Here is a 12920-nt window from a genome sequence, read left to right on the forward strand (position 1 = left end):
CATAACTGAACGAAAAATGCATCATTTTGGTGCCATAAGTTGCTGAATGAGAGGTTCAGTAAGATAAAAATAGGAATACGTTTGAATTTTTATATGTAAACTAATTATCTCTTCTTTCTAAGTAACTCAAAAATGTGCAGTATTAGGAAATTTTGTGACCTAACTAGGGAAGATTAGGTAATTCTTGCGTTGTCATAAAAATCGATGTTTGGAAACATGGATAGTTGGGTTAAGTTGATAATATGGGCTTTAACTTTTCAAATCTTTTTGTCGAGGTAGGATGCATTACTGTCCCTTTCTTTCAGAAGTTTGTGACACTGAAATTATGTTTTTCGTTCCGTATTTATTTAAAAATTGTCGTGCTCTATCTTATGTAATGAATTACCTCTCAAAGTTTACTACATAAGTAAGAAAACATTCCGTGTTAATATAAATATGTATCTTTATAATATTGCATGATTATTTTTAATTAGATCACATAAAATCACAATAAATTTGCTATGGAAACTTCTTTCGATATATCGTTATGAATAGAGGATTATAGTTAATACTTTTAGAATATGTAGTTCCCTTATAGTTACAATTTAGGAATTGATTGTATTAGTAGACCAAGCGTTTACATATGCAAATAACTTTTTTTTAAAAAAATTACAACCTACGTTTTCTTTGCGAAGCGTGAGGACACAAAATATTTGAACCAATATTATGGAAGAAACGAATACTTATGCTGCAATAGTGTTGGTATCCAGAAGTTAATTATAATCCCTTAGAAATGATACATACTTAATTTTTATGTGATTATACGAAAGAATCTCAACGCGAAGATACGAAAATTAAAATATAAGTCACCTGTGTTGGATATCTTCAGTATTATACTCACTTAGATTAAAAATAACTAATGCTTTCGATTATTATTAATCGATCATCATCCGAGTATAAAAAAGGAAAAGAAAAATTAGAGAAAATCAGTCTATTCTTCTGTATTGAATCATGGAATTCTTTTCCGCATTTTCTCCTTGTTTTTCTCTCTTTTATATTCTGATTACAGTGCATTATTATGCTTTATTAAGGTTTTCATGCAGTGATATTCTCATCAACGATCATTTTCAATCCTTTCCAGGGCTTTCTAAATTTTCTTGTTCTTTCTTTACTTTTTAGTAAGTTTTTTTTTTTTGTTTCTATATATAGGGGGGGGGGGGGTTCGTGAGAAATGAAAGAGAAATAAATAAATGACTTGTTTCTGGTTGCTAGTTTATCGAGAAAAGTTAACACCACAAGAAATAAAATTAAAATGTAATAAAAACTGGATCTGACTTTAGTAGTCTATGTGTGTATCGTTTTGTCAGTATTTAATCTAGTTTCTTGTTTAAATTTCACTTGTTTACTGCTTCGTACTTAAAATTCTTTCGCATGTCTCTTGATGCTTGTGTATTGTCTAGTACAGGAAGATAATATTTAGAGCTAAATGAGCAAATTGTAATGACTAGTATTTAGCTGCAGTAGAAATAGACAATGTTATATATATGTATAGTTGCATAGACAATAAGATATGGTTAATTATAAATTGAATCGTTTGCGACACGTTTTCTCACAGCAAGGCTAATATTAGTAACTCAAAGAAATGAACAAGATATTCTTATAATAAAAATAATTTACTGTAGAAAGGTTTCTAATAATTTAGTGAGTCATCTTCGTATTCATTTTAATTAATAACAGAATGTCTACTGACTTGGATAAACCTTGAAAACCTGAAACTAGACATGAATTTACTTTTGGGTTAGGAAACGTCTATTAGATTATTAAATTTGGGAAACATCTAGAATTTAACTGAATACTTGAAGGAGACACTATAAATGTATACTTTGTGAACATTTAGAAAAAAAACATTTATTAAACATGGCATTGACAATAATTAACATAACAAAATCAATATATTATATCTGAGAAATAGTAATAATTAAGATTATTATAATGTAATTAGTATTATAATAATATAATCAAATAGCTTACGATTTTTCTTTTTAACTGATAAATGACTTACATTAGTCTCCACACCTACTTCATTTGTACACACAGTTACCAGTTCTGTTATAATTTTTTAATTTCCCTTAATGAGATCTGAAAGTGATTTCAACGAAAAACTTCTGCGATGTTGGTAATCTCAAAAAGTTAATTGTTATAGTGTATTTCGTTTTGTCTTTTGATGGTTGTACTCTTTTTGTTTTTGTTAGTTACTGTACAACGTTATCAACTGATATTTTGATAAATGATATTCTGCTGTTAAAATTTTATTGTATCCAAAGTGCGTTTTAAGCAATACGGAAGTATTTGTTTTTTGATATTTTGCAGTGACTTAAAGAAATAGTATTTTTGTAGTTTATAATATATGCATATTTTAATTGATAAATAAGTTTAATTTATCAGAATGAAAATAAAGATGATTAACACATTACTAATATTCTCACTGCATAAATTAAGAAACAGAGCTTGGAGAAAGTGGAATTTAAAATAAACATTTAATAGACACCTTGTATTGCATTCATGAAATGATAAAAATTTCTTATACACGGAAATTCCTTTGTGCATTAGTTGAGAACCTTTTTATGTTACGTGAAATTCATGGTGGTAATATTGCTGTGCAATAAAACAGATTTTTCATAGATTTATTTTTAAATATATTGAGTAAGGTACTTTATTGATATCGACGCTCTACCTAACCAGTTATCTTAAATTAATAAAACTGAGATGACTCTTTATTATTGAAATCTTAAAATACCGGTAATTAATATGCCATGTAGTAAATGGACTTCTTTCAGAAATCGTGGAAGAAATAAGTTTCTAAGCAGTACAAAGAATCTAGACTCTACATTATAATTTAGTAATTGCATTAGCTAGAAATCGCTTCATACTATTGAGCCGGTATTTAGGACATCTTTCTACAAACAGCAAACATTATAAGTAAATATAAATAAATGTTTATTCCACAGATCTCAATATACCCATTTACCCTTTCATGACTACTTGGAAAACTAAAGTAAAAAGTATTACTTTAAAAAAAAATGTTATAGCTATACTCATTAAATATTTTTCAATGTTCATTGTCACTCTATGGATTATGAGTATGATGTACTTTTCCGCAGTTATAGTACTAAATATGTTGTTCGAATTAAATATCTGGAATTTTGGTTGATAAATGCTTACAAGGCTAAGGCTGCAGAACCTTAACTTCGCTACGTAAAATAAGTCATCAATGAAAGAAGTCAATTACATTCTTCATTATTTTTACGGCAAATAATTATGTAGTAACAAGTGAAGTTATTTGTATCAACTCAAATTAATACCCACACATTAGGCTAGATAAACACATAGAATGATAAAATATTGTTTTTTTTTTTTTATAATAGTTTTCCTTAATTTATATGTAAATTAATCAGTGCTATTATTTACTTCCAGCATCATATAAGTGTACCTTATATTTGAACTTTCATATTTTCAGTTGAAGGATGACAGCTTTACATCATGGAGATCAAATGATGAATCTGGAAGTCCAAGATCGGGCAGCCCACGTCCACAGACTCCAGCTTTCCCTGTCCATCCAAGAACACCGTATGTTAATCATCAGGAAGGTTCATTATCTGGGCTTCCTCCCAAGAGTCCGACAACCATACGGTAGGTATTTCCTAGTAAAGTAATTTCATTTTTGTTCTGGCACAGTAGTAGAACGTCGTTGTCGGAAGAGATTATTTCTACAATTTGTTTGTAAAATAAGCTGGTGAAATAGTGTAAGCCAACAATTCTCCCTAGAATAATAAAAATGTTTATGAAACCTTTGCCCTAAAATACTCCTCTTTAGAGTTTCTGCTATCTAAAATCCTTTAAAATGTTTATTAAAAAAACAACTTTTTGAGTCAAATGAATTAAGTTTATATTCGAAATCTGCTAAATTAAGCCGAACGTTTAAAATATTCACTCGTGAATGTATTAATAAAAAATAATAAATTGAGATAATGTTAAATACACACTAATTATTTGCTGAGCAAAACCATATATTTCCATTAAAAATTAAATACATGTTACAGTTTCACCAACTATCTCTTTGGCTTTATCAGGCACTATGAGATACAGGATAACTGTATAATCTTATATACATACAACAAATGAGACATTTTTAATGGCCCCTGGCAGCAGCAAATCTCCTTCAAGTATACTTATTTGAAAATGTCTATATAGATGCTTTCTATTGTTGCTAATAACATAAAATGACGAGCTTAATTAAATAATTGAAACTAACAATTAATTAACTTAAATAATTGTATATATATAAATTAATAAATAAACATATAAACACTATTACACCGAAATATTCACACATATACATTTACAACATGTACATCAATATATATATACTGTAGCATATATATATACACATCACATTTTATACTGTAAGCTTTTGTAATAATTTATTCGACTTCTGGTCTATGTTAAGTCCTGAGTTCCAGTTCATTACTTTATTACCCTCCATTTCTGTAAACCGTGCCTCCTTCCATTTCCTGACTATGCTTCTATCTTCTTGGCCTAGAATTTTTACTTCTTTTCAATTAACTGCATGTCCCGTGTCTCTTATGTGTTTGTAGACCGATTTTTGTCCCTCTCTAACCTAATGTCATCTTTATGTTGTTTTATACATGTACGTTCTCTAAGTCTCTTTCCACTCGCTGCACTGAATTTTGTAGATCACTCATTTTTTCTCCATCAATGTCCTTTATTCTTCTTCTCTCTTCTTCCTTTTCACCCTTATTACTTCCAGTAGTCTCTTGCTTTCTTTTCTATATGTTGATATGCGTCCCATCTTCTTCAGCATTCTTTTAATAATTTATCTCTCTTCTCCTAAACTTTCTATCCCTCACCACATTTTTCTTTCTCCTATCCCTCCTTCACGTCGTTCTACTTCTCGTCTTCTTCATCTCTTTCTGCGTTTTTGAAATGAAATGAAATTTTTCAGTTTTACGTCCCACGGTTATGCCGGTTAGGCCAAAAGAGACGATGATGATGATTAATGAATGAAATGGTGGAATGAAGAAAGTGTGAGGAAACGGGAGAACACCGAGAAAACCCACGAGCACGGTGTTTGTGCACCACAAAGTCCACACAGCACGAGCTGAGATCGAACCATGGACCCCAAGCACCGGAGGTAAACGCTCTACTACTGAGCCACCGTGCTCCCCTTCTGCGCTTTTGTTTAACTTTTTTTTATTATATCCATTATTTTCTAGCTGCTTATGGTATAATTGTATACTTTGTTCTGCTTTGCTTTTTCACTGCTTATTTGCATAATTCTTTTCTTCGTATTATTGATGTCATTCTTCATGGTCGAGTGATGCACATCACTTTTGACGTGGCAATAGTTTCCCGACTCGCAACTTTCTAGGTACTATTCTGTGTATATCACTCCTTGTTTCTTCCTTATTCTCATATCCAGGAACATTATAGCCTCTTCCTTTTCCACCTCGAGCTCTAGTTGTATGTCTTTCTCTGTATCTTCAATTTCTTTTACAAATTTAATTATTTAAAGTAATGAATTGTTAGTTTAAATTAGTTTAGTTAAGATCGTCATTTAGTGTTATTAGCAACAATAGAAAACATCTGCTAGATAATATATAAAATGCATTAGTGCTACATTAGGATTCTTTGAAATTAGGATTACGGTATTTTACAAACATTTACAATGGGAATACCAAATCATCATTTTATAATCCTTTGATATGCATCAGTAGCAGTTTAAACTTTATTCCTGGGACAAAATAGTAAAATAGTGTTTGAAAAACAATAAATTCTAAATGAGTAAGAAGTAACCGTAATGTGAACGAATTTGTAAATTTCTAAATAATGAAGAATAAGGAAATAACAAGTAATGTATATAAATAAAAATTAAATATTAAAAAATAAAACATTTATATAGGAATTTTCAAATAAGTATACTTGAAGGGATTTGCTACTGTCAAGAACCAATCAGAAGAAAAATGTCTCAGCTGTTGTATGTGTCCGCTGAGACAGCTGTTGTATGTATCAGGCACCCAGTCCGCTTCCCAGAACAGCCACACACTCTCACTCCTGAAGTCGGTGCTCTACACTCAGACCATATGGGTTGTGAATCTAGTGTGTAAAAATAAGTTTAAATCGGTTGTTTCCACCTTTCAGTAGTATATATAAAAGTACAACCGTCATTAGATGGACACTTGATTGTCCAAGCACAGCAGCTATGCTGTGGTACAAGCCATGTGGTCAGAGTGGAGAACACCGAATTCAGGAGTGAAAGAGTATGTGGGTGTTCTGGGCAGCGGACTGGGTGGTGTAGTGGTTAACGCATCGGTATGGTATGCCGGAGATCCCAGGTTCGAGTCTCGGTCCAGTCATTCACTATTGATATTGATATTCGCACCAACGGAGGATCTAGTGTGTAAAAATAAGTTTAAATTAATTGTTTTCTCCTTTGATTAATATATGTGTCAGAGTTAAGCTCACTCATCTCAAATACTATTAGTTTGATAGCACAGAATGACATATCATAGACAAAAATCTACCAACTATATCGAAAATATTAGTATCTTTCTTAATCCTTGTAAAGAATTTCAAAAGGAATTTCCCCCTTCGAATATTGATAACAATTCTAGTAGTGTTGAACGAAAGGCGAAGATTCCCTCACGCATACAGTCGGAATACTAATTTTTATAGCGTTAAGTGTAACATTTGCTTTGTTAATTGCGTCAATAAGAATTTACCTGAAGTGTTTCGTTCACTTCTTATGTGACCTTTTTCAGCAGGGTAAGTCACTTCTGTATTTTAAGTGCAAAGGATTTAAAATTGAAACATAACCTCATGATAAACTTGCTATTTATGAAAGAACAAATTTTGCGGAGAACTCGTGAAGAAGCTTGGGTACGACTGTGTGTTATTTGTGAAGAAGCTTGGATACGATTGTGTGTTACTTGTAATACCACGTAAAACCGAAATTAACATTTTACTATTTTTCTTGTCTGATCTAAGCTTTCTTTTTCTTTGGCTAACGATTTTTTTTTTTTTTTGGGGGTGTGTGTGTGTGTGTATGCAGTTTAATGATTAATTATCTATCATTATTTGTATCATTTGCGGTGGCGAGAATATCAGACAGACTTATAACAAGAGTTACTTTGTTGAAGTTGTAAGTTTTAGATATGAAGATAGTTAAAACTATGATTATCAGTCAACATTTTAAGCGTCATGTGCATATAGTTTATGCATACATGGTCTATCACTGGGGGCCATTTTCATATTTATGTTATGCATACTTCACGTGTTATTCAATAGACTAGTGGCCCCGGAGTGGACGCTAATGGCCCCGAAGTGAAACATCTGCTTTTGAGGCTTGGCGCTTAACAAGTTAACCTTTGGTGCATAGAGGTCCTGTTCGATCCCAGGTCGCACCAAGGGAACTTTGTGGTAGACAAACACTCTGTGCGTGGGTTTTCTCGCAAATCTCCTGTTTCCACCCACTTCCTTCATTCCACCATTTCGTTCATCATCACCTCCGTTAGCCTCGGAGCATAAACGTGGAACGTTAAATTGAAATTATTATTATTTGAAAGCTTTTACTTTAAACTGCAATACTCATTTTTTTAAATATACATGCTTATTCGAATGTATTTTTCATACACTAGGAAAATAACTGTATCTTGATGTAAATATCCTTATACCTGTACCTTTTTAAGAAAAAGTAAGAAAAAAATTCAGTGGATTTTAAGAGTGAATTCGTATTTCCCTACATTTGAATTTGTTAGCGAAAGCAATTTTTTTTCATTAAGTTAAGTTCATTTTAAGGAATATAATTAGGATTAAATCTTTTTTAAAAATCAAATGTATTCTTATTATAATTTCGTGGAATTCTCGAGTGAGTAAACTCTTTCTCGGTCCCGTGGGACATTATGCTATACTATATTAAGAAATATATGAATATAAGTGTATTAAAATATGGTTAGTTGGTTCTAAAATATATTAGAAACAAGACTGAACTCATATCATTAATATTCACTATAGATTTGAGAAAATATCGTCTTAGTATTGAAGCCAAAATAGCTAAACAAAGATTTTCTTGCTACATTGTGACCATACAGAGTAGAATTTTAGTTGGGGACAAAGGAAAATGAGTCAGAAATACATGGAAGAATCGAGTGGAGAGTCGAAAAGAATGCATAATTTTAGGTGTAATTCTTAGAACTAAGATAGAAAATGTAAACTTGCTGATGGGCTGTAGCATTTTATTTTCTTCAAAGAATTGAAATGCATACTGCTACACTGTAAATGCTACACTGTACTACGAAAGAAAACTCTACTACACGCATAGATGTTATTTGTTAATATGTGTCAATACTGAATCTGTATTCGCTGATTCTTTAAATGGTTCTCACGTTCTTGTTTATTTCAGTTTTGAATATTTATTTATACTTTTCTAATGGGTTTTTTTCTTCTTTAGTTGGTTTTGTTTAGGTGTATTTGTTTCATTTTCAATATATATTTTTTTCGGTCTGAGTAATTACCAAATATTCTTAAGTAGTCTTAGTTGATTTGAGTTCTTTACAATTTTGTGTTTTCCTCTTCTTTTTTTATTTAATATCGTAGACGAGCACTTGGTTCTGGTAATTCAGGTTCTCTTAAAAATCTTCGCAAGTGGCCCTCGAATTCGTCTGTTTCTAGGTAAGGGAAGCATGTGTCCGTTTGTGTTTTGTGTTGCAGGATAGTGTGACATTTGAACAGACATAAATATATCGATACTTCTATCACCAAGATTAATTATAACAATTTTATTGTTCTTTAGATAGCAAATCGTCATTTGTAGTCAGTTGTTGGTAAAATAGGGTAACTAACCATTTCATTAGTTTGTTAGGACTTTTATCCTTGCATGCTGTCATCTGGAAGTTCTATGTGACATTTTTAAATCAATATTCCTTCGTGTTCGAATGCCCGTCATATGAGAGTAGTCATTAATTATTCATTTTCTATATTGCCCTTTGATTAGGTTGACTCATAGTGTCCGTCTCCCTTTGATTCAGTTAGAAATTGTTCCTTGCGAACCACTGGAAGCTTTAGGCGCGCGTTTGCTTGTAGCTTGAGCTTACATGTGTGAATGTGTATTTTGTAGTTTGGGAAATGTAGTTTTGAGATCTTACACAATATCGTCTTTTTACAAACTAACCGTCAGGTAAGATGATAGTATCGTGTACTATTTTGATCGTTGATTTTTCTTTTTCTTTCACATTAAAAGAAGCATTAATAGTTTTTATATGAAGGATGTAATAATATTAGTGATTTCTGTGTAAGAGAAATTATTAACATGTGAAAAGGCGTTAAGTCTTAATATATAAATAAGAACAATATTAATAGTTTTGCTTTTGAAGAAATTGGATATCTATATTCATAATTATGTTATCAAACATTATATCTTGGGAGATGCTAAGTTCTTCGTTTGTAATTAGTCGTTCTTAAAATAAAGCAATTAACTATTAGCAAAGATTTATTATTAGTATAATAATAATAATAATAATAATAATAATAATAATAATAATAATAATAATAATAATAATAATAATAATAATAATAATAATAATAATAATAATTACCTCTGCGTGCTATCTTCAGTAGTTTGATGTGATTATTTTAAAGGGAGTCAGTATTCTTTCATATAAAAATTTCCATCACATAAAAACAAAAATTAATAGTTGGTTTTCTGTGTAGTCCGTTGGTTAGGTCGTAACAACTCTTTAATTCGTAATTTCTCTTTCTTTCTTTCTCTCTCTCTCTCTCTCTCTTTCTATGTTTCTTTTACTATCTTTTAACTCAGTTAGCACTTTTTGTAATCCTAGCGGAACACGGGAAGATCTTTCCATATGTTTGTAGAATTAGATAACTTGAGTGTCTGTATTTTTGTAATTTGACTGTAGTGCTTTTGACAATATATACAATACTATTTTTAATAATGCATTTACTTTTGAAAAAATAACTTTCAGGTTAAAACGATGACAGCTCTTTAACGTACTGCTTTTTCAACGTTAACTTTATTATACTAAGGAAAGAAAATAATGAAAAAGAAAGTAGATTGATACGTATACAGGGGGGCCGCGGTGGCTCAGTGGTAGAGCGTTCACCTCTGTTGTATGGGGTCCCGGGTTCAAACCCTGCTCCCACCAAGTGAACTTTGTGGTGGACAAACACCGTGTGCGTGGGTTTTCTCGGGGTTCTCCCGTTTCCTCCCACTTTCTTCATTCCACCATTTCATTCATTTCTCATAATCACCGTCTCCTTTAGCCTAACCGGCATAACCGTGGGACGTAAAACTCAAAGATTTCATTTCATTTTTTTTTACGTATACAGGGTGTTACAAAAATTTGTTAAAAAAATTTAGAAATAGAATCGTCATATCAAAATAAGAAAAAAAAAGTTCATATGGACCTGTGGTCGGAAGTGCATAGTTTCGTAGTTATAGGGTGCCGAGAACATAAAAAAAAAAAATGAAATTTAAAGGTCCGTAGTTCCACTACTATAGGACCGATCGTAGTCAGGTCAAGACATCACTGAGGAACTAGTATGTAAACTATCCAAATTTCCATCTTTCAGAACCTCCGCTATTTGTACAACCATTTTTAGAGAGGTTGTTTGGGAGTACTTGATCATTCTCCACCTACCCCTCTAAAAATTGGTTTGCAAATACTGGAGCATTCTTAAACATGAATATTTGGATAGGTCAAATGCCAGTTCCTCAGTGATGTCTTGACTGGACTACGATAGGTCCCATAGCAGTGGAGCTATGAACTTTTAAAGTTCACTTGTTTCACGTTTTCGACACCCTATAATTCCGAAACTATCCGTTTTCGATCGCAGGTCCATATGAACGTTTTTTTTTCTTATTTTGATTTGAGGAATCTGTTCCCAAAATATTGTGACACATTTTTTAACACTCTGTATATACGCGTAAATAAATTAAGACTAATAAATTGTAATATAAGAATAAACATTAATACAGTCTTAAATAAAAATAAAATTTGACTAAAGCTAACACTTATTATTACCAGGGGTGCCCACAAGGGGGGGCTATGACGCAAACTGCGTCATTGAAATATTTGGGGGGTTAAAATTTATATAAATATGTTTGAGGGGGTGTAAAAATTAATCGAAAAGATTTTTTTTTTCATGGAAGAACACCTATGGATAGACAATTGTGGGGGGTGCGTCATGGACATAAGGGGGGGTGGGCACTACTGTTATTACTAATCTCTGTTTTAGTTTCGGCAATATTTCATTGCCTTCATCAGACATTCTATCCTTCCAATGATTCATCCTTGTTTTCAGACTCGGAGAGAATTCTGTCTGTCTGATGAAGGCAATAGTAAATTTCCGATACTGTAACACATATAAATGATAATAAGTGTTTGCTGTGGTTACATTTTATTCTTATTTAAGTTTTAAGTAGTTCCAAAGCCAGAATGAGAAGTATTAAGATAATACATTCTACCATTCTACCTATAATGAATAAATATTAGCACCTTTTATAAGAAGAGAAGAAGTATTAATAAATTTTGTATAAGGAGAAACAATACTTCTTACAGAAGAAAGAAAACTAATATTTTAAAACAGAGATTTTTGTTATGAGAAAGGTTAATACTTTTTTCTATTTATTTGTTTATTTGGAGTTCAACGTGCTTTTTTCCGCTAGAAGGTCATATGAAGCATGACCCTACTTTTAACGTGATATCTAAATCATATACTTGTGCTGGGGATTAAGCGTGGATCTTCCACATGAAAGAAGAATATTCTAACTATTTAACCATTAAGGTTCTTATTAAATTTAGGGTTCTTGTTAAAGTTTTAGCGTCTGAGACTGTACGAGACGCAGACGTACAGTTTAAAGTGGAATCCGAACTACCATAATGGGTTCGATTCTCTCCCACCGGGAATCAAATCCGGGACCACGTGCAGCTAATACTTTTTGTGCAATAAACAAAAATGGTCATTCTACGCATATAAAGAGAAATTCTAATATATTTTGTATAAGAAAAAATGGACTAGATTTTAGATAGGGAGAATTATTATTATTATTAGTTTAATATAAGGAAGATAAAAAATGTTTTTTTACAAGAAGAATGAATATTCTAAAAAATATGTTATCTTAATAATCAAATAATTTACATATGCTGTTTATCTAAGCTTTAAGTTCATTGCCTGTGCCTCCGTTGTTGTGACAGTCTGTTCGGTGGTGAAATTTTATATAAAAAGTATAATACTCAAATGTATTAACACTTCTATTCAACAACAGCACGTGTAAACAAGGTGAACACCTCCGAATAATATGACAAACACACATTTAATGTTTCATTGCTCACACATACTTATTCTGAATCACACAAGTCTGAGATTATACTTCACTTTTAAGCCTCTTGCAAACCACTAGAGCTTATATTTCACATTATTCCTTTAATGCGACACATTATAATCCGACAGCTATCACATGCATACTTAATTATATTTTATACCCCATTTAGCATGTAGTTAGACGGCGCATCTTCTGTTTACACTGTTGGAAACAAAAATGGTGAGTGATTAATGAGTTAGTGAGACATTTGAAAATATTTTGGCGTTGACTCTCTTTGTTAATGCTACGTACATGCAACAATAACCTGTTTACGGGTACAGACAGGTATAGTCAAAAAATAAAGCCATTTTCTAATAAAGTACTAACATCTGTCTTTCGTGTTAACAATCGTTCCATTAAGAAACTGCATTTCTGCGAAGAGTAACGATGATATTAAATAAAATAATTAATATATTATTGATATAGTTCTAACAACTTATACGATCTGGTATTATTGCTGTCATTAGTAAGAGAAAATCTGGTT

The 12920-nt window shown here is 31.6% G+C and overlaps 1 protein-coding gene across 11 annotated transcripts in view; it reads left to right on the forward strand.

The window, feature by feature from the left end:
• The window catches only part of by (focal adhesion protein tensin), a 947366-nt gene that overhangs the window by 915535 nt on the left and 18911 nt on the right, over positions 1-12920 (forward strand). For 10 of the 11 annotated variants that reach the window (XM_081744677.1, XM_081744695.1, XM_081744689.1 and 7 more), the window contains 2 exons: positions 3497-3669; positions 8653-8727. In XM_081744677.1, coding sequence (XP_081600803.1) covers positions 3497-3669; positions 8653-8727 — 248 coding nt within the window. The remainder of the gene's footprint in view (positions 1-3496; positions 3670-8652; positions 8728-12920) is intronic. The other variant, XM_081744683.1, reaches the window with a different exon arrangement.

The sequence above is a fragment of the Thermobia domestica genome, chromosome 2 (assembly GCF_964235325.1).
Source record: "Thermobia domestica chromosome 2, izTheDome1.hap1.1, whole genome shotgun sequence".
In the NCBI taxonomy this organism is placed as follows: Eukaryota; Metazoa; Arthropoda; class Insecta; order Zygentoma; family Lepismatidae; genus Thermobia; species Thermobia domestica.